Here is a 26,515-nt window from a genome sequence, read left to right as displayed (position 1 = left end):
ACTGTTCAGCTCCATTGTCATACTCTAAATGTTGGCTCTTAAACCATTTTCGGTTACATACAAGCAAAGGTTATTATATATTCAGCAATTAATAAATTTTCAATAATTTACGATATGGTAGCTTAGAAAAGTAGGCTGAGAATGGTCTTGATAAGGCAGGTGAGACGTCTTTGCGGAACACAACTCCCAGAAGCTTCTGCCATTGTTTTCAAATATCCCAGACTGAAACAGAAGGGCTTTGATTGAAATGTTCTGTGGGTGTCAAAATACTTCACCTTTCAACTGCTCAAACAGAGCATGTCAGGTAAGCTGTGTGCTCACGCTGAAGATCGGGTGGTTAAAACCAATGGAGACTTGCAAGGGTAACACTGTGCTTTTTGTTTTGGCTTTATGACCTGCTTACTGTGCTACCGAATACCAGGTATTTCTGACCCTTTAATATATACCTTTCTAATCTACACTAGTGTTTGTACACACTGCCCACCCTATAGGGCAAACTGCAAATGCAGGAAGTTCCACGAATTCCGTCTCCAGAGCACATGTCTGAGGAATCTCAATGTCAGACATGGAGCCTCAAGTGCCCTCCACTTCGGGCCTCAGCAGCCTGCAGGTCCAGGGGCCGGCCCAGGACACGGGCCCAGAAGGCTCCACTGTCACTTGCAGTTCCACCAAAATGGCCACGTCATCCCACCTGTCCTAAAGCACCCTTCCATCCGTCACCTCCTGTTCTCTGTTCATCATGAGGCAAAGCCAAAACACCAAGACACTGGCAATCATTAATTAGCAGCCGAGTAGCTGGTTCATCAGCTTTCCCCACTAATCTAGGAGTCCAATCACTTTACAGGAGACTAATTTTGAAAAGTTACACAGTGTTTCTGAAATGCACACCAACACTTTATGGTTTGGAAAGCAGTGCAACCCACGAGTTTGGTGACATCTAATTTTTCTTATTAAAAAGGTAATTTTCAAACTTAGCAATTCCTTAAATCTCTGGAAAATAAATATGGCTGACTAATTTACCCTCCCTGAGACCCTTAATAAAAGGAATATTAAAACTTTAGAAGGAATGTCTTTGCAATATCCCACGAATATTAAATTGTGGATTTAAAATTCATAGTCAAATCACTATGTATTATATATTCTGATACTTACAGAAAGCATTTGATTTCCTTTGGTTCATTAATAAATACTTGAAAAATGTATCTAAAAAGGTAAGCACAGCTTGCATCCCAGATGCAAGCATCATTGTGAAGAGGGGACATGTCCGAGCCTTTGCGAGTAGGACCATAGACACCACGGCACTGCGTTGGACCCTGTGCTTGGAGAACAGACTGAGCTCATGCGCAGGAGTGACGGGAGAGTCCTAACGTCAATGGGAAAGGAGCCTTTCCTGTCGGCTACTCAAATCAAGCTGTTCATGTTTCCTTTGCACTGTGGCCTCCAGACAGAAGTGACTTCTATTCTTAAGCATACCAGGTTTCTCACACCCACACGGGGGGCTTCCTTACAACCAGCTGCCCTCCCAGGCACCCTCAAGTTATGACCAAATAAAAGAAGGTGGCATCAAGTCCCCGACTTGACTGAAGTCTGGGACTCTGGACACACGTGGTGGGAGTTACACAGAAGAGAGACCCTAATCAAATGACAAAACACAACAATGTAAAACGCTGGCGGGTGGAAACCTTAGTGGTCTTTGTTTTCGTCTCCCCCCCTTCCCCCCCATAGTAAAAATGGGTGAAAAGAAACTTTACAACTGAGTTTACTCAAGCTATCCTCAGGCCCAGGAAGGAGCCGCAGGCTCCCACAAGTGCTCTTCCCAGCAGGGAGGTGAGTGCCTGCAGCTCCTCAGGACAAGAAAGGAGTGGAGTTTTAAGGAAGAAAAACAATTCCCACCACTGAATAAAGGAACACATGAGGGAAAGGAGGGCAGGAGGCAAACCAATTTCAATGACAAAACCACCAGGGCAGGGCCCTGTGCGGAGTGGAGTCAGGAATTTGCTTCTTGTATGGACCAAAAATGCAGTTTAGTCAGTTTTAATCCTAAAACTAAGCGACAATTTATAGACTGACCTCAGCCCCGAACAGAGGCCTGGGAAGTGGTGGAATCGCGGATAGAATACCGTGTTTTCACGAGCGAGCGCCATGTAAGAACAGCACTGTGAACACTACCGCAATCCGTGCGACACTCGGCATGGGAGCTCGCTGGGTACTGCTGATGGACAGAGCCTCTCAACCAGCACCTGGGTGTCAGCTATTCCGCTACTAGTGCAGGCTATCTGGAGCAGTCCTGAAATGGGAGATCACATTGTTTAAAAATCTATGTTTTCCTATCATCCAGTACTCTTTAGACAGAGAGCCAAGCTGCCCGTGGGCCGGAACACAGCTCGTGTAAGACCGATTTTAATGCAATGTCAGCGCTTCCGTAGAAGGGACTGTCCCGGGTCTGTAACTGTTCAAGGTTGTACTCACTTCACAGTGTATCAAGCACCAGCGTTGCCATGGATTGGTTTCAAATAACCCTTTATATATAATTTTATATTTATATATAGTTATATCAAAACTGATAGTACATAGTATAACTGGAAGAAAGAAATAAACTTAGAAGGATATGCTGTGAGGATGGAGCTTGTGAACACAATAAATAAAAGTTCCCTCCCCCTCCCAGGCCACCCCCCAACAAAACAAAAACAAAAACCAATTGTAATGTACATGGAAAATTGTGCACAGCAGATTTTTTTTTATAAAAAGTAGATTCAGGAGCACATCCAATTATAAATGATTGTTAGGAAAATCATATAAAACAATGGAATACATAAAAGTGTCAAGAGTAATTGTCAGGGTGCGAAATTCCTTGGTGGCCAAATGCCCATGGCAAGCAGAAATGATCCTGGCAGCATCACTAATAGGTCGATGTCCACAGAAGGTTCTCCAGGTGCAAGCAGCATGGGCAGGTGGAGATTTGAATTTCAGACCCTGATTCATAGTTTTCACAATTCCATGTGCAATTTCAGAAAGACTCGTCGTTCACTGCGGACAGGTCGCCCTTGGGAGTGGAGGAGCGGGAAGAGCCCTTGTCTGTGCTCTCCGACCCCGAGCTGCTCTGGTGCTGCTGTTCGGACCCTGCACTGGAGGTCACTGTGGAGGAGGACGTGGAGGAGGAGCGAGTCTTTTCCTTAAAGTCTGTGATAATGACGGTGACGTTGCCCACAGTCACTGCCAGCTGTTGTGCGGTGCTCCTGTCCACATTTTTCAGTCGGGGCCTAAAAGCACCAGCACGGGGAACAGTTACATAAGCTACGGATTAGAAGCAGTTCTGGCAGACATCAACACAAAGATTTCATGACACCCACCACATGCCACAGCTGACCACAAAACCTGCAGCTTAACCTCAGCAGTAACAGAAACCACTGCCCGTTGGCAAAGCTTTGGACCACTCCAAAATTATCATCAATGTATCTGTCTCCTGTTTGGCCACAGTGGTATAAAGCAGCACGTACACGCACGGGCACACACACACACATGCACGTACGCATGCAGCTGACAGTCTCAGACCTAGTTCTCCACCCTACCCCTCAGCCTATAAACCCAGAGGCACAAAACCATCTGGTTCTTGAGTAGGACTCAGTACCCTAGAGCAGCACTTGAGTTTTGCATTCTAGTTTCGGTACCTTGAGGTGTGATTTGACTCGCTGGTCTTGGTTGTAGCATTTGCAGACTGTATACTGTTTGCTTCACTAGGAGGATCTTTCAGGACATCGGACTTTGGTCTAAAGGGGTGGGGGGACCAAGAGACGTTTAAAAGGTATCTTTGATTCACCTGCAAAATAACATATCATGCCGAGTTACCCAGGAACTTACTTTGTTTTCTTGTTGCTATTTTTCTTGGTAACACTGGGACTAATTTCCTTATCTTTCTCAGGTTTCTCTTTGTCTTGCTTTTCAACTTTCTCCTTCTTCTCCTTCTTCGGGGGTGGTGGGGTGGCATACTGCTGTGCCACCTGCTGTGCCACCAGCTGAGAATTGATTCGAGGTTTTCTAAAACATTCAAGGAAAGACACACCATTACTTGCTTTATAAATACCAGTCTTTTTTTGGTCTTCTAATTTCTCACGTATTTTATTACTAGTGTCTGTCATCTCAGAACTCAATTAGATGGTGCTATTTCTACATTACTACTTCCCTGTAGCACGGAGGAGTCCATAAACCTTCTCTTTCAAACTCACTTCTTGCACATCTACCTTTAAGGGCACGTACAGGTGCTTACATGAGCAGCGAAGTGCATCTCAGCCATGAGGGTACTGTGTTGGCTCTGGGAGTGCTGAGAGCTACTTCTTTTGAGCTGTCAGGATCACACAAATGCCCCCCCCCCCCCCGCAGAGGGTTCACCCGGACACTGGTAACCCCTTGAGAAGGGGATAAAATCACAAGTGTGACATTTCCCCTCAATGATCCCGACGTGGTCTGCTCCCTGCAGCTCTGTGACTGGCACGGACAACAGACAACACAGAGCAATAAAGGGGGTGAAGACAGAAAGTCACTATAAAAACCCTTAGATGATGACACATCCATTGTGAGAGCAACCATCATGTCCTCACCAACCTGCAGTTGACACTGGCTCTCAGCATGATTGTTTACCAATTGTAAGTGGTGCCAACCCTTCTCACTCTGCACGACCATGCAGGCCCACGTGGAAGGCAGACGGAAAGGAAGCCTGTACAGTACTCATCTTCAGAGACAGTCCACCAGATGGACATGTACAGCATAATAAACTCTCCGAGCACAAGGCAGGGAACAAACAGAAAATGGATCCACTCTTGAGGTGAAACGACTAGTTGCCACCATTAACTATGCCCTCAGACCTACAGCTCCCTCTTTGCTCCCCAGGATGGAGGACTGGACAAGAGAAAAGCAAACATAAGAAAAACAAAACAAAACAAAACGAGTTTGCTGGATCCATGGCTGCCCCGCGCTAGGCACGGTCTGCTCCAAGCGGTCAGCACTCAGTGGCATGTGCCTTCACTAGAAACATGCCAACAAAGAGCACGCTCAGAGCCAGTTTCCTGGGGCTCTGGCAGCACAGGCTTTGGTCGGCTGCCGCCCCATGGAAGCCAGTCAAGTACACCTCAGACTGGATCGCAAAGGGCCGTACTTGTCACTGGGCAAGGGCTTCAAACATAGGTGGGAGTACCCCTAGAAAGGGAGGGAGGGGCTTACCCTAAGCCACGCCCGCCGGCAGGCGGCGGCGGCGGCGGCGGCGGCGGCGGCGGCAGCAGCAGCAGCAGCAGCCATTTGGAGCCTCTCCTCCTTCAAGCAGAAGTGTGATACGGGCACCCTCATGAAGAAGGTCATGCATTTCACAGATGCTAGCTGGGAACATAATAGCTCGCTGTCCACAGGGATCACCAACCATTTCCGTCTGCATGTCATCCACACTAACCAGACTCAGCCAGTGTTAACACTGTGAACAATCCATTAAAACTCAGAAGAGCTACACCTTGAGGAGAATTTCCATTACGCCAGTACATGTGCTGTACTCCAGGGAAATCTCACACAAGAACAAGAGGACATCTGGACACCAGTCCAGGAGTATCTTCAACAGAGTCACCAGGCGCCTGGCCACTCCAGGACGCCTGCCCCATCTGATATCACTACCACGGGGCACTGTAATTGCCAATCAACTATATACTCCTCAGTGGCAAAACTGCATCCTAATCATCTTTGTTAGTAAAATTACCTACTGGGTAAATAACGAATAAACAAACATTGCAGAGAAAAACAAAGCAGAATGAGGACTGAGGAGAGGGCCCAAACTCTGGTGGTGCAGGAAGTCACTGCCGACTTTTGGAGCAGGCCCCATGGGAGCAGGCTGCACAGGCCAGGGCACCCAGGGGGTAATTACCACCAGGGGGTAATTCAGAGCCTTCTTTGAGAACCTACTAGAAGGGTGAGCAGGTTGGAGATTTCTATAGGAAAGGAGACACACTGTGTTGTGCACTGAAAGAATGAGAAAGACAGACGGCCATCGAGTTAGGAGTTAATTCAGGGGACAGAGGAGTAAAAGAACACACTCAAGAAGTCCTGGGGAATAAGTGGGGACACTTTTCCTCTGAGACAGGAGAGGGATACTAGGTAAGGGGCTGTAGTGGAACATGGAAATGAAAAGGCAGAGAGGAGATTCAGAAACCATGGGCACTAGACATAGCGCTGGTCTGGTGGGCAGCACGCAGAGCAGCAGCAAGAGAGCTGGTGATGAGCAGAGAGAAGGGAGTTCTGCATCTCACACACGGCCTCAATGGCCTGAGCGTGGTGTGCTTTACGGACGCTCTCAGCTGCCCGACAAGCTTATCCAGAATGGGCCATCCCCTACTCAGGCACTCCACTCAGCTATGGGCATCCTGGACACCAGGGAGCTGCCTGTCGCCATGTCTCTGCCACGGGCAATCCTCTAACATGTCGTCAAACACACCCCCAAGATTCTTCAGCCCAGCTCCATAATCCAGGATCAGTAGTACAAACTTACATGTGCAACAGGTGAGATGAGCTACACCCCTTCACAGGGGTGCCAGCCGTGCACATGCTCTCCCATGCTCCTAAGAAAATGACTAGAATGGTAGAATAGTCCAGTGCCCCTCTCCTCTAATGCTCAGCCAAACAAAATTTCACAAGTGAGTAGGAGCCAAGGCTATCTGGGATCTGCCTGTTACCAAGAAACTAGAGGCCCGGTGCACATTGAAAGGAAATTAGAAGGTGGACGGTGGGGCAGGACTGGGCAAGACGGGCCGGACACACCCTGGAGCCAACCTCCCACGGTCCCTCCCGGGCTGGCCGCACGTGGGGCAGCGCCGCAGCTTGAGGAGCATCTGCGGTCACCGCAGCTCAGCAGTAAACCAGATTTGGGGCTGACGGTGCCCCATCAACAACATAACCCATGGCCAAAGGTGGAATCGCACAGCCCTGTGAGGAATCCTGCTCCCTCCTCTCTGGTTCTGGGTGCGTTACCCAATAACCACCACTGCCAAGTCACTGCAGCTTAGCAGCTCCTGCGTTGAGCATCTGCCCCCTGGTGGTCAGTGTGCATCATACCTACCGGACGGTCGGTAAGAGGTCTAGTAAGAGGCCTCGTGCACAGATTAGTGCACATTGAAAGGAAATTAATTAGAAGGTGGCCAGGCGAGGCAGGGCTGGATGAGACGGGCTTGATATGCCCTGGAGCCAACCTCCCACAGTCCCTCCCCAGTTGGCCTCACCTGGGGCGGTGCTGGGGCTTGAAGGGTGTCTGCGGAATGAGCAGGGTCCCTGTCAGGTGGGGGGTCCTTCAGCCTGGCCTGTGGGGATCGGCCGAAACTGGCAGTCTGACATCCCCTGAGGGGTTCCGGAGTGCAAGAAAACACTCTGCAAAGCTGCTGTCGCTTGGCAGCTCCTGTGTTGAGCAGCTGTCCCTGGTGGTCAGTGTGTGTTCATAGCTACCAGCTGGGCATCCAGTCGCTTAGGCATACGTGTGTGTGTGTATGTGTGTGTGCGTGTGTTTGTGTGTGTATCCTGGCTCAAAAAGCAGCACAGCCCCTTGGAAGGGGAAGGGGAGGAGACCCCTTGCTCTTGCAATGAAGGTGGTACGTACCCCAATGCTCCGGCAGCTCTTGCCATGTGCCCCTCTGTGTCTAGGCTAATGTGCTCTGACTACGTGCGACAGAATGAAAATTGCCAGCCCCCAGGAACAGAGCTACACACACTTCACTCCTGCGCAGCCCAAAGCCAGCTAGCTTCCAAGTCAGGCATTACAAGCTGTGCCTGAAGTCAGAGAGGCGGAGTGGTCCACAGGCAGCCCAGACAGGCCCACCACGCAGCTGGATGTAGCACAACAGCCTCTAGAGGAGGAAGACTACTTCCCTTTTACAATGAAGACAGAAAGATTAAGAAACGTAGCTAAGGGTTAGTTAGTTAAGTGGCTGAGCTGGGATTTTTAACCCAAATCCATCTGGAATTTCCATGGGTTCCTCTTATGAAGGAACTGCAAATGAGTCTCTCTACTTTGGAAGAGCCCAGACTTGTTTTTAGGTGTGTGTGTTGGGGGAGGGGGTGCTCCAGCAGAAGGTACTAGGGATGAAAAGCCCAGGTCAACCCCAGGCTATGGTTTAGACACCTCCAGAGAGTCCCAGTGTCCTCACTCGTCTCACCAGCTTTACTCTGACAAGAAGACACCACTGGGGTGTCCTTCAGAGAAGGGAAAAGGGGGAGGAGAAGCTGGCAAGAATGTCTCCCCCTGTCTGTAAGGAATGAACCCCGATCAGATAGTGAACACTGCTGACCCTGACAGAGTCCTTCCCACAGATTAGCTGCTCAATGAAGTCTTCCCCGAGTCACACAACAAACTGCCAACAGCTCGTTTGATGGGCAGAACTTTGAACGTGCTGTAGGAAAGTCAATGCTCCAATGTGGGTCTCCACAATGACCCAAGTTTCCCAACTAACAAACCTTAAATAAGCAATTAACAGCTGCCACAATATAGTGGAAAACATTAGATGACAGCACATGGCTTATAGCTTTTGGTGCCTAAGCCTCCAATAAAAGCTAATCAACCACCACCAACACCAAACAAATAAAAAGCCCTATTTGACCAGAAATGCTATAAACAGGGGGTCTGGTTTCCTGGATGAAGAAGTTTGGCACCGAATGAGTTTTTTGTATCTTCTTCTTCAAAACTATACATTTTTAACAAAATAAGCAGACAAGCAGAACAGAAACAGACTTACAGATACAGAAAACATCTTGACAGTTGCCAGATAGAAGGGGGGTTGGGAGGATGGGTGAAAAAGGTGAAGGAAGTAAGAAGTTACAGAATAGTCACGGGGGATGTAAAGTACAGCACAGGGAATGTCCTGTATAATAAAAGAGTAATATGCAAATTAACCATCACTCCGCTCCGCCCACAAGCCACGCCCACCAGCCAATCAGGAGCGAATATGCAAATAAACCCAACCAAGATGAGGGAGGCTTGGGTTTCCCCGGCAATGGAGGAAGCCAAGCTTTCCGCCTGCCCTTGCCAGCCTAGGCCTCCACTCAAGGCTACAAAGTTTCAATGACAGAAGATACATAAACCCAAACAGAAATGGCGGCAGCCAAGGAGCTGGAAAGAGCAGGAGGCTAGGGTTGCCCCTGGTGATGGAGGAAGCCAAGCTTTCCCCACACCCTGGCCCGCCCAGGCCTCCGCTTAAGGCTACAAAGTTTCAATTATAGAAGATACATGAATCCCAAGAGAAATGACTGCCACCACGGAGCGAGCAGAAGGCTTGGCTCTGCTCCAGGCTACAAAGTTTCAATTGTAGAAGATAAATAAACCCCAGATACCAGGGCCTCCACTTGGGTTGCCAGGGGGCGTGGTCAGCCTGCAAACCACCACAGACCCCTCGCCCAGGCCACCCTACACCCCAAGGGAACCCCCACCCTGATCCGGGACACCCTTCAGGGCAAACCAGCTGGCCCCCACCCGTGCACCAGGCCTCTATCCTATCTAATAAAAGAGTAATATGCAGATTGACCATCACTCCAACACACAAGATGGCTGCCCCCATGTGGTCAAAGATCCTGCCCCCATGTGGACACAAGATGGCTGCCACAAGATGGCCAGCAAGGGAGGGCAGTTGGGAGGGACCAGGCCTGCAAGGGAGGGCAGTTGTGGGCGATCAGGCCAGCAGGGGAGGGCAGTTGGGAGGACCAGGCCTGCAGGGGAGAGCAGTTGGGGGGGACCAGTCCTGCAGGAGAGAGCAGTTAGGGGTGACCAGGCCTGCAGGGGAGGGCAGTTAGGGGAAAACAGGCTGGCAGGGGAACAGTTAGGCATCAATCAGGCTGGCAGAGGAGTGGTTAGGGGGTGATCAGGCTGGCAGGCAGAAGCAGTTAGGGGCAATCAGGAAGGTAGGCAGGCGAGCAGTTGGGAGCCAGCAGTCCTGGATTGTGAGAGAGATGTCTGACTGCCCGTTTAGGCCCGATCCTGGATCGGGCCTAAACGGGCAGTCGGGACATCCCTCGAGGGGTCCCAGATTAGAGAGGGTGCAGGCTGGGCTGAGAGACACCCCCCTCTCCCATACACGAATTTCGTGCACCGGGCCTCTAGTCCTATATAATGAAGAGCTAATATGCAAATGATTGTCACACCCTTGCGTCGGGGCTGGAGGACCTGAGGCTGCACCCCCCACCCAGCGCAGGGCCAGGGGAACTGAGGCTGTGCCCTTTGCCCTGCGGGGCTTGATGGCGGTGGGGCTGGCTGGGTCTGGGTCTCACGCGATTTCGAGGCACGCGTGTGTGTGGGGGGCGGGGGGACACTTGACTCTGGGTCCAGCAGTGTGCCCCAGACTCTGACAGAAGGGAGATTTTCATATACATTTCACTAATTTTCTTTCATCTCTGACATTTCTATTATAGAGAAAGAGCAAGTAGCAATATTAAAGTATTTCCTCTAATTAATTCCCTTTTAAAGTGCATGAATTTCATGCACCGGGCTACTAGTAGTCAATAATACTGTATTAACTATGTATGGTGTCAGGTGAATACTAGACTTACTGGGGTGGATCACTTTATAAGTTATAGAAATGTCTAATTACTGTGTTGTACACCTGAAACTAATATAATATTGTACGTCAACTGTGGGAAAATGTGTCTTCTTAAAATTATTTTATAAGATCTATTTTTATTTCAATAGTTTACAAGTGAAAATCTGTTGTGAAATTGCAATATACCAGTCATCATCAGGAAAAATCTATTTGCATTTAAATAGCTAATATTTCAGAAAAATCTATTCCATAAAAAGTAAAGTAAATCTTTATCTAGAGACATCTAGATGTCTCAAGACATCAATTTGAAAAGGCAAAATTTCAGAGTTCAAGCATATATGAATGAGATCACAAAACAAGATACCTTTCAGGGTTGTTTTGATATGTGTACCTGTGCCACTGGGGAACATAGGCAAACCCTACCTTTTAAAGAGACAGGTCTACCATATACCTTTTCCTTTTTCTTTTGAGCACTCGGGGAACCTGAGATCTTGCCACTCGTCTCTCACTGTGATTCTCCATACCTCAGTGACCACAACAAGCAACAGGCATACAAGTCCTGTGGTTCAGGCAACCAAGAGCAATAGGCATCTCCAACAAATCCTGGCTTTTTCTCATGTTCAGCTCTTCCTAATTGATCATTTGTGCCTTTTTCATTTAAAATATAACAAAGGCGCTAAAATCAGACAATTCACCCATCAAGGAGGGGGGCCCTAACCGGTTTGGTTCGTTGGATAGAGCATCGGCCTGTGGACTGAAAGGTCCCAGGTTCGATCCTGGTCAAGGGCATGTACCTTGGTTGCGGGCACATCCCCAGTGGGAGTTGAGCAGGAGACAACTGATCGATGTTTCTCTCTCATTGATGTTTCTGGCTTTCTATCCCTTTCCCTTTCTCTCTGTAAAGAAATCGATGAAATGTATTAAAAAAAAAAAAAAAAAAAAAGGAGCAGGTTACAAACGGTGTTCAAGTTGCTCTGGCTGGTTTGGCTCAGTGGATAGAGCATCATCCCGTGGACTGAAGGGTCGTGGGTTCAATTCCGGTCAACATCATGTACCTCAGTTGCAGGCTCAATCACTGGCCCTGATCATTGGGTTACGTGCAAGAGGCAATCAATCGATGTGTCTCACATCACTGTGTCTCTGTCTGTCTCCCTCCCTCCCACTCTCTCTAAGAATCAGCAGGAAAATATCCTTGGGTGAAGATCAACAACAAACACTGCCCTGGAGTTCTCTGGACATCGCGCCTCTACAATGCTCCCAACCCCTCCCTTGCCCTGGCCATCTGTTTGCTGAGGAATGAACAACTTCAAGAGTTTAACGACTCTGTGAATGCCTTTCCACTTAGCTCACTCTACCAGGAGCCCATGATTCTTCATGACATCACCCCGTGGTACTGTAAGCACAAGGAGCCTCTCCACGTGACCCATTTTCCTATCCCTATACTCAACAGATCATCCTAAACATGTGCATTGGGCGGCTGGGACAGGGATGAATTTTTGCATTACTGATATCCCAAAACATAAGTACTAGCTGGGGGGGGGGGGGGGGGGAAGCAAAGTATTCTGTGCATGGCCGTTATTTAGTAACACCCACTAAAACATCTAATCTAATATGCAAATTAACTGTCACTCCACCACAAAGATGGCGGCGTCCTGCGTCCCCGCTGCAGAGGGAGGGAGGGCGTCTGGGCAGGCAGCACGCCCCCACCCTAGCAAACACAATGCAGGGGGGGCTCTGCGCATTAGCTGCAGAGGAAAACACCTTTTCTGACCGCTCATTGGCTAAGCTCCCGGTACGTCACACACAGTGTTCTTGGTAACTTGGGTAATAAGAATTCAAGAAGGTGATCTAGGGTTTTTGCACCTCAATCCTGGAGGAAAAAACTAAGGTCCGCTCCTGGAGGGGCTAAGAAATGTCATATCCTGCCCTAGCTGGTTTGGCTCAGCGGACCGCAGGGTTCAGGTCCGATTCTGATCAAGGGCATGTACCTAGGTTGCAGGCTCCTCCCTGGCCAGGGTCCAGGTCAGGGCTCAAGAAGGAGGCAACCAATCGAAGTGTTCCTCTCACATTGATGTTTCTGTCTGTCTTTCCCTCTCTCTTCCATGCTAAAAATCAATGGAAAAATATCCTCAGGTGAGGTTAAAAAAAAGAAAGAAAGAAATGTCATATCCTATGAAAGACACATCTTGAAAATGCCTAAAGAAAGTTGTCATTTTTTCGTGGTGAAGGGACTGGAGTCCGTGTTGATGAAAACACCTTGGCGGCTGCAGCAGCCGGCAGTGTCAGCAGCAGTGGGGTGATGGGGCTGGAGCCTTCCCCTGATCAGCCCGGTCACCTCCCGCAGAAGGAGGCCAGACTGTGGCTTAGGCCCGCTCCCCTAACGGGCCTAAGCCATCAGTAGGACATCCCCTAAGGGCTCCCAGTCTGTGAGAGGGGGCAGGCTGGGATGAGGGGACCCCCCCCAAGTGCACAAATTTCATGCACTGGGCCTCTAGTTCTAAAAATAAAATAGGGGTTACAGTAAATTCAACCTTAGGAAACTGGGTAGGCCAAATGTGTAAAAATGCTTTATAAAGGAAACAAAATTTTTCTTTGCAAAAGTATCTTGTTAAACCACAATGAGGTTAATAAATCTGATCTTTGAACTAGTCTGCATACAATAATGCATTCCAAGTTGTAAACAACCAAACTGCAAATACATTTGTAGACTACAATCCACTTTTAAATTGGGTAAAGCCTGCATTTAAGTGGGTAAAGCCTGAATTTCTCTCTAAGGCAATGTAAGTGTTAAACATGGAGGGTTTGTCTATCCCAACAATACCTTCCACTGAACAGAATGCTCCAGGCTTTGATGGCTAATACTGAAGAGGCCTACAGGAACTACTTGTTTTCTGTCCATTTTACCCAGCTCCCAATTCATTCAATTTTGGAAAATATCAAAGATAACGGAGAGATGGGGAGGAGAAATGCTGCGAGTGAAACCCAGAAGAGTTCTAACTCCAGCATTAACAACCACAAGACCTTATGTTGAATGGATCTGAGATTTATCGAAGGACCACTTAGCAAATTATGTAAGGTCAACCACTAGAGTGTATACCGTAAATTAATATAATATTGTATGTCATCTGCAATTGAAAAGTAAAAAATGATTTAAATTTAAAAAGTAAATCACACACACACTAATTATGAGACCTTTAAAGGTGATACAAGACTTTTTAAAAATCTAGAAATGCATAGGACAGATTTAAAGTAAGCAGGCTATTTTTTGGGGTCTTTCCCCTCCACCTGTATTTTTTGTTAAATGACTAATGCCCCACTTTAGCCTCAGCAATTCTAAAAGATTAGTTAAAAAAGAGAGGGTTAACAACCAGAGCAAAGAGAATCAGAATTTCTAGACTATTAGTCTGATATCCTTTCAGCTACACCATGCTGGCTGAATGCTTCTTTTAAATAAAAGATTTTAATACCTTAAAGTTTTCTGTACCTTTTTCATATTTCACATGTTGTGGTGTTATAGTTCAGTATTACTAAGAATCACCAATGTGATCCCAATGGAGAATAAATAACATATGAGGAAATATGGTACATAATTTGGTTTATAAGTAAATTCCCAGGGAGTTTCCAGGTAAGTGCTTTCTTTTCAGTCATTTTATTTATTTATTTATTACTTTCTTATTGGTTTCAGAGAGGAAGGGGGAGGGAGAGATAGTAATATCAATAATGAGAAAGAATCATTGATCGCCTGCCTCCTGCATGTCCCCTACTGGGGATTGAGTCCGCAACCTGGGCATATGCCCTGACCAGGAATTGAACTATGATCTCCTGGTTCATAGGTCGATGCTCAACCACTGAGCCACGCCGGCTGGGCCTTTGCAGTCATTTTAAAGGACTGATAACCTTGAGAACATTGGACAAATATTCATCTGTTCAGCTATGGGAAGATGAAACCACATAACAGGTCCAGCCTAAGTCTTCCCTGATGCAGGACAGAAGACCTCGTACTAGTAGTGGTCAGTCCCAGTGACAGCGGTCCCGTTTGGCTGGCTGGTTCAGGCCCATGACTACATGACTCAGCCCTAGCGGGCCGTGCTCTGGGAAATGAGTACTCATGGCCAGAACTGCTCTTGCTATAGTGTCAGGCCACGAAGCCAACATCATCAAACAAGGATAACTCAGAGGTTCACTGTCACCATGCTGAATCATACATGGCATGGCATTATTAATTTCCCTCTGCTCCCCAAATAGTGTCTCATCTTTGTGTGTGTGTGTGTGTGTGTGTGTGTGTGTGTGTGTGTGTTTCTCTCCTAAATAGTTCTTTCCCCTCTTCTAGATTATTCTTCCCCATAAGTACATATCCTTCACTCAGGAGAACTGCTGATCAGACAACTTGTTATTTTCCCTCAAACTGACTACAAATTATTCAATAAAAAAACAAGGTGAGGGGAGGAGACAAGCTGTCCCCTTTCTCCCACCTATTCTTCCTTCTGTCACTTTCACATGCTAGGCAGGTATGGACTTTGAGTATGACAGCCTTTGGACTTTTATCCAGACCTAGCTAACTAAGCTCAGGTAAATTACTCAAAATGGGGGCACACCTAATTTAACAGTGTTGAAGTCGATTAAGGTCAAGTTCACTTAGTTGTTGCAATAATGTATGTACATACAGCATGTAGCTATTCAACAAAATAATTCCCTTAAAAATAATACATACATTTCAAAGCAGTACCTCCCACCGGCCTCAGCGCTGGGCTCAGTGGGAAGCGGCACAAACAGAAGCGGCGGGCAGGGGGCGGGCAGGGCAGTCTTCCTCCAGGCCGTGGCTCCAGATGCAGAGCCCTCACATTAGCCAGGCTGTCCACAGCAACAGCAGCACTAGGCATGCTCACTGACTTAACCCTGCTTTTCCTGCATGTTTCAGACTGAATTTTGGTTTTGCAGATATTCCTTTTAAAAAAGGATGCCTTTAGGAGGCCACCAGACTTCAACTGTACAATATACATGGTACCACATGCACACTCACCACATACAACTTGGTTAGGAACAACTGGCTCCAAAAGAACTAACATATCATTCTTAACATAATAGACAGCAGAATCAGAAATGTTCTACTCTAGATTCACAATTATCATTTTGAATATTCAGATGATTCTATGTCCTGAAAGCACACTTAGTTAACATACAACTGAGCACTACTAAGTGTGGGCACTATGACTTCTCTGCAACTCAGGAACATACATTCAATAAGTAAAAGGAGCTACAAGTAGCTTAGATTCTTAAAAACAAAACATCTATTTCATAAGCCAACTTGGCAGCAACAGATAGGTGTCTTAGCCTCCTGGGGTCCTCAAAACCCTGGGGGGAGGGGAGAAGGGGAGGCGACGAGGCCACAACTACTTCCATAGTGATTTTGTTTTCTATAATAATTCTAAGACTTTACTAGCCAGGCTGAAAATAACAATTTTAAGCTTACTAAACACCCGAACATTCAAGAAGTGGGCTTAAAATATTTTTCTTTTTTTAAAAAAATATATTTTATTGATTTTTTTGCAGAGAGGAAGGGAGAGGGATATAGAGTTAGAAACATCGATCAGCTGCCTCCTGCACACTCCCTACTGCATACATGCCCACAACCAAGATACATGCCCTTGACCGGAAACGAACCTGGGACCCTTGAGTCCACAGGCTGACGCTCTATCCACTAAGCCAAACCGGTTGGGGCTGGGCTTAAGGTATTTCACCAGAGTATAGATTTGGCTTCCTCTCCCCTGTGGTGCCTAAAAATCACTGTATTGTGGTCATTCGAATAGTTTAAGTAAATGTCCCATAATAAATACGCCCTTTGGATCTCACACAGCATTTCCCCAGAAGCCAACCCACTGAAAAAGAATGTACAATGTAGGCCAAATCCTCAGAGCAAGGCCAGACCTCTGCTGAGGACTGGGTCTGGGGAGCAGTGCAAGGTCACTGGCAAACCTGAGCCAGTGTGCGTGTCCCAGCAGCTACTGGCACTGCAAGCAGGTGTAGTGGAGACACGCCTTTCTTCACCTGCCATGTTTCTGAGGAGGAAAGCCCATGGAGGCCTCCAATGTCTACTCTCTCTGGGCCACCTCCCGTGCTTCTCAAACCCTGCTTGGGTAAAGAAGCGGAGATGTAACATGCATTCTGCTGTCTCCTATCCGTTTCACCTTTGGCATTCTGGCTTATGGTTCCAAATTCTTTAAAGAGACTTTTCCTGGGACCTAGTGTATGCTGAGACAGGTCCTGCTTATGCTTGCATGGTGTGGATATGTGCTCATTTTCCATGAAGTTGCTAAGACATGACACGATAGTCAGTGGCCTAGATCTCTGGTGAAGGGCCCTTGTGTTTATGGGGTGCAGCCTGCACACAAGCTGGACCATAGGACTTCACAGGCGAGGTGCCTGAGCTCTCACCTCTACTTTCTGTATTTCTTTGGGAATCTTACTCAGTGACCTCAGATGAGTTATATGCTCTCCAACACTTGTGTTTCCTCACTGGTAGAGAGACTAGAGTAAGCCATTCCTACCGTTCCTTTAACTCAGACACTTGTATTTAACATTTAATGAAGACAACTAAATAGAGCATTTGTTCTTAAGGCCCAACAGGCAAGCTTGCAGTTTATGCTGTTAGTAACTCATTTAGTCCTTTTTTTGAAAGTCTGAAATAATCATCATGAGGCACATTCTACAAACTAGAACTATAGTGTTGGTTTAATGACTTTGATATGACCTCTCCCTTGCCCCCCAAAAGATAATACAAAATTACCTTTTAAATCATGTCAATGATTTAAGAGGACTCTCAGAAACTACAAATCTCTAAGCAAACCATATCTTCAAATAAACATGATGATCAATCAGCTCTTTCTCCAAGAAACACTACACTAAAGCAATCCAATATGCTCTACAAATTCATAGTTGTCAAAATCCCATTTAAAAAGCATTTAACCATTTTGAATTAACAGCTCATGTCACAAAAACTGGGCACTTGCAAAACACACAAAAGAATCAGTAATTCTTCAAAGAATAAAAAGCAGTGAGGTAATTCAAAGAAACCCAAGAACTGAAATCAGCTGCTCTCTTCAGGTCTGGGTTTCCTCACCAGTAAAATTTAAAGCGATTGACTCTTTAAAGAAGCCCTTCAATTCTACTCCTCCCAGTAGAAACATGCATACTAGAAAATGACAGTTCTACCCAACAACCTCGTTCATGGTCAAGGTATGTTATAATGGGCCTCCTAAATCACTGGGAATCAAAGCTTTCTTAAAGCCTATCACCACTTCAGAAGGATGTCTACTTTAGGGTTTCTTACCCACAGTGCTGCTGCTGTGAGGGACCTCACAGTCTTTGCTACGGGGGCTGTGCTGACACACTGCAGGGTGTTTCGTGGCAGCCCCAGCTTCTACCCACTAGAATACAGTAGCCCAACCAACCACTAGTTGTGACAGGTAAGAATCTCTCCAGCCCTGACCGGTTTGGCTCAGTGGATAGAGCGTCGGCCGGCAGACTGAAGGGTTCCAGGTTCGATTCTGGTCAAGGGCATGTACCTTGTTGCAGGCACATCCCCGGGAGGGGGTGTGCAGGAGGCAGCTGATTGATGTTTCTCTCTCATGGATGTTTCTAACTCTCTGTCCCTCTCCCTTCTCTCCATAAAAAACACAATAAAATATATTAAAAAAAAAAAAAGAAGAAGAAGAATCTCTCCAGACATTACCACATGTTCCCTGGGTGGGAACATTACTCCCAAGAGAGAACCATTCATCTACATAAGGATACAGGAGAATGGAAATATTCACAAAAGTGTGAAGGCATCCCAGAAAAAAAAAAACAGCACTTCAAAAATTAATCCAAGGTATCTATCAAAAACATCTGTAAAGTGTTCATCACTCTTAAAGAGAGTAGGATTTAGGAGAAGAATCCTAGAACACTGAATATACTGACATTATGGCTGTGTTTTTAAAACACATATTAAGTTGTAAGATCATGCTTCTCAAAAATTTTGCAGTAGTTTGGAAGATGGCGGTGTAGGTAAGTAAAGGCTTGTACTTGCCACCTCCCACAATCACATAAAAATTAGAACTAAAACACAGAACCACCATCATCCAGACCCACGGGAAAGCTGGCTGAGTGGAAGTCCTGCAACTAGAGGGGTAAAGAAAGAAGCGCACTGAGACTGGTGGGAGGTGCAGAGGCGCGGAACGGGCTGGTCCAGCACCCATGTGTTCTGCTTTTTCAATTGAGAGGGAGACTGTCTCTGTGGAGGCCACCCAGAGGAGTAAGGGGTCCCAGTCCCACACCAGACCCCCAACCCAGGGTCCCAAGAGCTGGGGCAAGAAGTCCCTATGGGCAGTGAGATCTACGGGCTGTAGACTTCTCCCAGTGTAGACACAGCTGATCCTCACAGCCAACTGGCCTGCAGGTCAATTCCTCCCAGTGATACCAACAACGATCAAGACTTAACTACAACAAGGCTGTACACACAGTCCATAAAGGGGTGCACCAAGAGTGTCCACCTCAGGTTAACTGGGAAGGCCAACCCATTGGGCCATATAGGAAACCTAGCACACAAAGCTACCCTACCAACTCAGGGAAACAACAAAAAATGTGGAGACAAAGAAACAGATCACAAACTAAAGAAATGGAGGAAAACAAACGACTGGATATAGAATTCAAAACCACGGTTATAAGGCTTTTCAAGAATATCCTAGAAAAGGCCAATAAATTTAGCGAGACCCTCAAAGATATGAAAAAGGACCAACTAGAAATTAAACATACACTGACTGAAATAAAAAATATACAGAGACCCAACAGCAGACTAGAGGAATGCAAGAATCAAGTCAAAGTTGAAATACAAAGAAGCAAAAAACACTCAACCAGAAAAGAAAAAAAAAATCCAAAAATATGAAGATAGTGTAAGGAGCCTCTGGGACAATTTCAAGCGTACCAACATCCGAATTATGGGGGTGCCAGAAGAAGAGAGAGAGGAAGACACTGAAAACCTACTTGAAGAAATAATGACTGAAAACTTCCCCCACCTGGTGAAAGAAATAGACTTACAAGTCCAGGAAGTGCACAGAACCCCAAACAAAAGGAATCCAAAGAGGACCACACCAAGACACATCATAATTAAAATGCCAAGAGCAAAAGACAGAGAATATTAAAAGCAGCAAGAGAAAAACAGTTAATTACCTACAAGGGAGCACCCATACGATTATCAGCTGATTTCTCAACAGAAACTATGCAGGCCAGACTGGAGTGGCAAGAAATATTCAAAGTGATGAATAGCAAGAACCTACAACGAAGATCACTCTACCCAGCAAAGTTATCATTCAGAATTGAAGGTCAGATAAAGAGCTTCACAGATAAGAAAAAGCTAAAGGAGTTCATCACCACCAAACCAGTATTATATGAAATGCTGAAAGGTATTCTTTAAGAAGAGGAAGAAAAAAATAAAGAGAAAAATTATGAACAACAAATACATATCTATCAACAAGTGAACCTAAAAATCAAGTGAATTAAAAATCTGAGGAACAGAATAAACTGGTGAATATAATAGAATCAGGGGCATAGAAAGGGAGTGGACTGATAATTCTCAGGGGGAAAGGGGAATGGGGGTGCGGGAGGAGACTGGACAAAAATCGTACACCTATGGATGAGGACAGTGGGGGGGGGGGAGGTAAGGGCAGAGGGTGGGGTGGGAACCGGGTGGAGGGGAGCTATGGGGGGGAAAAGGAGAAACAATTGTAATAATCTGAACAATAAAGATCTATTAAATTAAAAAAAAAAAAAGAACGTGAAACCTCAGGGAAGGTAGGGGAGGGGGGGTAAGGGGGAGAGATCAACCAAAAAAAAAATAAATAAATAATAAGATCTACGGACTGTAAAAACCAGTGCAGATTGGGGCTAAGTGACACACAGGCTGCTGGAGACCCAGTTGTTCGTCTTAAAAGGCCAGTACCACTAAGTGAACTTAGAAGGCCCCGCTTTCTCTGAGCTCCAGCACCAGGACGAGGCTCTGGGGGACACAGACACATATGAAGAGATTTCAGGGCTGACTGGCAACCATTTCTGTTTGTTTCACCCTGGTGATTCCGTGAGACCCCGCCTCACCCAATTTATAGCCCACCCAAGCTGTGCACAGTGGCTTTTGCATATGAATGGTCTGTCCTGGCTGAGGGTAAAAACGCTCAAACAAGCTGAAGCTGGGTCAGGGAACACCAAACCTATCAATAAAAGGCACAAGGCCCAGCACCAGCACCAGCCTGTCCTGCTTCACAGCTGGGCCTCGTCTGAGCCCTTCCAAACTGATACAAAGAGGAGGAATCTGCAGATCTTTCTGTAGCTCCTACTGGGTGGCCCCAGGCAGTGGCTGACTTTGCACCTCCCTGGAGACCCAAGAGCCAGTGTACCCAGTGGTCAGAGTGAGACCATCCAGATTACAACTCTTCACATCCATAAGTGACACACTCAAGGGGCAGACTCAGTGAGCATCAAAGCCCCACTGCCAGTCCTGTTCCATAAGGGTGTCTCCTGCACAGCAGCCCTCCCACTGTAGTCACAGCTGGTCCTCAACAGCAATTGGCCTGGAGGTCAATTCCTCCCAGTGACATCAACAGCAATAAAGGCTCAACTGCGACAAGACTGTGCTCACAGCCCACAAAGGGGTGCACCTGGAGTGCCCAGTTCAGGTGACTGGGGAGGCTGAGCCATTGGGCACTATAGGACACCTACTACAAAAAGACACTCTACCAACTCAAGGAGACATAGCAGCTCTACCCAATACATAGAAGCAAACGCAGAGAAGCAGCCAAAACACGGAGACAAAGAAACATGTCACAAATGAAAGAAATGGAAGAAAGCAAACTATTGGATATAGAGTTCAAAACCACAGTTATAAGGTTACTCAAGAATATTCCAGAAACCTCCAAAAAAAAAAAAAAATAGAAAAAGACCAGTCAGAAATTAAGCATACACTGACTGAAATAAAGAATAATATACAGGGATTCAACAGTAGAGGATTCTGAGAATCAAATCAACGTTGTGAAATATGAGGAAGCAAAAAACACCCAAACTGAAGAGCAAAAAGAAAGAAGAATCCAAAAATATGAAGATAGCGTAAGGAGCCTCTGGGACAACTTCAAGCATACCAACATTCGCATTATGGGGGTGCCAGAAGGAGAAGAAAGAGAGCAAGATATTGAAAACCTACCGTGTTTCCCCTAAAATAAAACATCCTCCAAAAATAAGACCTACTCACATGTGTCCTTCTGAGTGAAATATAAGGCATCACCAGAAAATAAGGCCCCCGGGCTCTGTCTCAGAATGAAAATTAATTTGCCGTAAACTGGTCGCTAGGGCCGCCCCGACTGGCGTCTAGCAACCAGTGATGTTACGCAGAGTCCTGACGTCACTGCTGTGTGGAGGGCGGAGCGGAGGTCGGAGTGAGCGGTGAGCGCGGGGCGGGAGAGAGGAGGAGACTTTCGCAGATGCGTGTAGAAGAACAGGAGAATTAGAGCGGACGGGACACGGCGAAGGTGCTGAGTGCTGGTCTGTCTCTGGTGACGCTACCTGATGCTCGCGGCCACCTTCATGATGACTGAAGGTTCTCAGTCAGTGGCAGACCCTGCTCCAGCCCAGATCCAGGCACCAGCAAGCCCAGTGACAGTCCCCAGGCAGGCCCCAGGGGGTAAATGTCTGATAAAGGGGTAGGGGGGATGTCTGGTGAAGGTGTTCAGTGGCACAGGGGTGGGGGAGGGGGATCACTTAAAATGACACAGGAGGATCAGAGGGGGCAATCAAAATGACACAGGGGTTACTAAAATAGTAATCAAAAGGGGTTACTATAATAGTAATCCCCCCTCTGATTCTCCTGTGCCATTTTGATTCCCCCCTCTGATCCCCCGTGTCATTTTGAGTGATCCCTCTCCCCCCACCTTGATACCCCAATTCCTTTTTTTTTACCCCTACGGTAGAAATGAGCACAAAAAGAAAAAGCTACTCCGTGGAGTACAAGAAAGGAATCGTGGAAGACTCTTGGGGCCAAAAATCTTACTGCTTTCCGCAAAGAGAAGATATTGAGTATCCGATATGTCCGAAAATGGCAAGCAGAGTATGGTAACCTCATTGAACAAGTGGACAAGGGAAATGCTAAAAAGCGCAAGTGTGGATCAGGTCGGCAACCATTATTTTCCGAGCTGGAAGACCTGATCTGTGAATGGGTTGTTGACTGGTGAGCAAAGGCTTTGGTTGTGAATAGGGCTCAGATTCAAGAATTTGCCCTTGCAATGGCACCACAGTTTGACATAGCCCCCGAAGACTTCAAAGCATCACAACATTGGCTGGATAATTTCCTTCAGCAAAGTGAACTGTCTTTAAGAAGATCTACAACATTGTTTAGGTTGGAAGATACTCAAGTTATTAAGCGAGCACTTGCATTCAAGTCCTTTATTGATGATGCTGACTTCTCTAAATACAATCTTTCCAACATGATTGCTATGGATGAAACTGCAGTGTTTATGGGCCAATCATCTCAAACAACAACTGAACAGCGGGGTGCCTCCTTGGCGTACATTCCCTCCACTGCTTACGAAAGTGCACGTGTTTCCTGTATTTTGGCAATTCGTCTGGATGGCACTAAAATCCCACCTTTAATCATTTCTAAGGGCAAGAAGGAAAAGATTGAACGTGTTTTGGGCGTTTTTATTCTTGAAACTGAAAAAGCCTGGGCCACACAAGCAGTTATAAGGAAGTGGGTCGATTTAATGCTGCCGCTTGTTATGAGAGGGAGCCAAAGAGGTCTGCTAGTCTGGGATGCAGCCAGCACTCACCGCGCTAAAGACATGAAGACATTTCTTCACGAAAGAAAAATAGATCAGATAATGATTCCCGCAGGAATGACGGCCTATCTCCAGACTCTTGATATTGCAATAAACAAGCCATTCAAAGACAATTTGTGCATGGAAATTAATGACTACATTGAAAATAGAATGGAGAGAAATCAGCGTGGAAACTTTGTGAAACCTAAACTGCAAGAAGTTGTGACTTGGGTGAAGAATTCATGGGAGAAAATCACTGACAGTTGCATTGCAAATGCACTGCGAGCAGGCTACCCTTGACAAGAAGTACTCATTTAAAGACAGTGCTATTGCTAAACATGAGAGATTTGGTCCACTGATTCTGAAAGAAATGGAGTCACAAGAAATTCACCAGGAAATTCAGGAATTGGATTGTTATGATGATGTTCCAGAAGATGATGACATGATTGTCATTGAATAAATGAGTAAATTCTTGATACTGTAGGATTCACAGTTTGTCTGGTTTGTGTTGACAACTACCGTACTACTGTACCATATACAGGTAATAAATTTCCTTTATTTTCATTTAACAATAAATGTGTACCGTATTCTTCTTCATGGAAAAATAAGACTTCCCTTGAAAATAAGACCTAGCGTGTCTTTGGGGACAAAAATTAATATAATACACTGTCTTATTTTCGGGAAAGCACGGTATTTTAAGAAATAATGACAGAACACTCCCCCTACCTGGTGAAAGAAATAGACTTACAAATCCAAGAAGCACAGAGTCCCAAACAAGAGGAACCCAAAGAGGCCCACACCAAGACACATCATAATTAAAATGCCAAGGGCAAAAGACAGAGAATCTTAAAAGCAGCAAAAGAAAAGCAGTTAGTTACCTCCAATGGAGTGCCCATACAACTGTCAGCTGATTTCTCAACAGAAACTATGCAGGCTAGAAGGGAGTGACAAGAAATACTCAAAGTGATGAAGCAAAGACCTACAACCAAGATTACTCTACCCAGCATAGCTATTATTTAGAATTGAAGGTCAGTTAAAGAACTTCACAGACAAGAAAAAGCTAAGGAGTTCAATCACCAAGAAACCAGTATTATAGGAAATGTTGAAGGATATTCTTTAAGAAGAGGAGGAAGAAGAAGAAAATGATAAAAAAAAAATATTAACAGCAAAATGGCAACAAATACCACCTATCAACAACTGGATCTAAAAATAAACAAATAAGAAATCTAATGAACAGAATAAACTGGTGAATAAAATAGACTCAGAGGCATGGAAATGGAACAGACTGATGATTCTCAGAAGGAAGAAGGGTGGGAAGAGATTAAACCAGGGGCGGGCAAACTTTTTGACTCGAGGGCCACAATGGGTTCTTAAACTGGACCGGAGGGCCGGAACAAAAGCATGGATGGAGTGTTTGTGTGAACTAATATAAATTCAAAGTAAAGGAGCGGTGGGGAGAGCAAGAGAACCCTCCGCTCTTTCGGCTCCGCAGGCCGGATAGAACAGCCGAACGGGCCGGATCTGGCCCGCGGACCGTAGTTTGCCCACGGCTGCTCTAGATCCAGTTCCCCATCCCATCCTGGGGCCCAGCCCCCCGCCTGGCTCCCTTAGCACCTGGCTGCTGGGTGGCAACCCCACCCCATGCCACTGGTCGCTCTCGTTGGGGCCCATTGGGGCTGGCAGCGCCTCCACTGCAAGAGAACCCTCCACTCTTTTGGCTCTGCGGGCCAGATAGAACAGCCAAACGGGCCGGATCCGGCCCGCGGGCCGTAGTTTGCCCACGGCTGCTCTAGATCCAGTTCCCCATCCCACCTGGGGCCCAGCCCCCCGCCTGGCTCCCTCAGCACCTGGGAGCCGGGTGGCGACCCCACCCCATGCCACTGGTCGCTCTTGTTGGGGCCCATTGGGGCTGGCAGCGCCTCCACTGCTGCCTGCTGCCAGCGTCACATCGCCAATGCCCATCATGTTCCATGCTGCCCCCTGGTGGTCAGCACGCATCAAAGCGAGCAGTCGAACTCCCAGTTGAACAATTTGCATATTAGGCTTTTATTATATAGGAGGAGGAGGAGGAGATGCATTACCTATGGACACTCTCAATAGGATGGTGAAGGCCTGGGGCAGGAACTGGGTGAAGGGGAGCAATGAAGGGGAAAAAGAGGGACATCTGTAATAATCTCAACAATAAAGATTAAAAATAATTTTTTACAGTAGTTTTATTAAATAAAGTCCTGTACTGCATAGCAGCACACAGACTCACTCATTGTAAGATATACCATTTACACTTTTTAAAAATGATGTCTTTGGTTCTTCTAAGCATCACACTTGGTCAGGAACCTATCAGCTGCTTAGATCTAAGGAACATTATTTTCATGTGCAGCACCTATTCTAGGGGAACCCAGGGCAATGTGTAGAGAACCTCTGTGTATAAGACCTGAGACCAGCTGGGCCAATCACCAGACAGAGTCTTGAGGGAAGACTACTTAGATGATCTCTACACAATTACAAATTCTGACAGTTAATATCATCTATACCTCAGGCATTGCGGGTTAATCGTGTTCTTTATTTCCAGGAAGGGAAGGGGATTTTAGGGTGTCTTGCTACTTCAAATAGTTAAAAATTAGATGGAATGAAGGTGAAGACTCTGAGACCACCAGCAGCTCTCAGCTAGACACTAGCACTGAGTTTGAAAATTCCTTTAACTCAATAGATAGGATTTTGTTTTACTGGGGCAGTGGGTGAGCATGCGACACAGGTTGAAGATGGGAAATCATATATAAATTTAAACAGTACAGTAAATCTTAAATTAATGTTGATCATATTTGTTACAAGTGGATTAAACATTTCTAAGAAATAATCAGAAAACATTAGAATTATTTGGCTAGGAACAGAAACTTGAGTAAACAGGAGATTTTAAGATTACCGTTAATAGTCATATCTAACATCCTAACAAATCACCATCTCTCAGTGCCTAGAAAATCAGTCCTGCTAACATCAAAAGCCGCTTTAGCTAAACAAAACATTTGTGGGAAAATCTTGATAACCAACTTAGTCTGTACCCTTTTAATTCTGAAGGACCTAAATAAGTGGTGTTCAGGACATTACATTAACAAGCATGTGCAGCCGCTGCCCATGAGTACTTTT

General features: G+C 46.2%; 1 protein-coding gene across 1 annotated transcript in view; it reads right to left on the bottom strand.

The window, feature by feature from the left end:
- Positions 1–2,702: 2,702 nt before the first annotated feature.
- The window catches only part of RYBP (RING1 and YY1 binding protein), an 89,600-nt gene continuing 65,787 nt past the window's right edge, over positions 2,703–26,515 (bottom strand). The window contains exons 3-5 of the mRNA XM_080675336.1: positions 3,859–4,035; positions 3,669–3,767; positions 2,703–3,260 (exon numbers count right to left, since the gene is read on the bottom strand). Of these exons, the coding sequence (XP_080531462.1) occupies positions 3,008–3,260; positions 3,669–3,767; positions 3,859–4,035 (529 nt within the window). The 3' untranslated portion in view covers positions 2,703–3,007. The remainder of the gene's footprint in view (positions 3,261–3,668; positions 3,768–3,858; positions 4,036–26,515) is intronic.

This window comes from Plecotus auritus (assembly GCF_963455305.1).
Source record: "Plecotus auritus genome assembly, chromosome: 6".
NCBI classification, from domain to species: domain Eukaryota; kingdom Metazoa; phylum Chordata; class Mammalia; order Chiroptera; family Vespertilionidae; genus Plecotus; species Plecotus auritus.
Note: the sequence above shows the minus strand (reverse complement) of the source record. Positions and strands in the feature narration are given on the sequence as shown.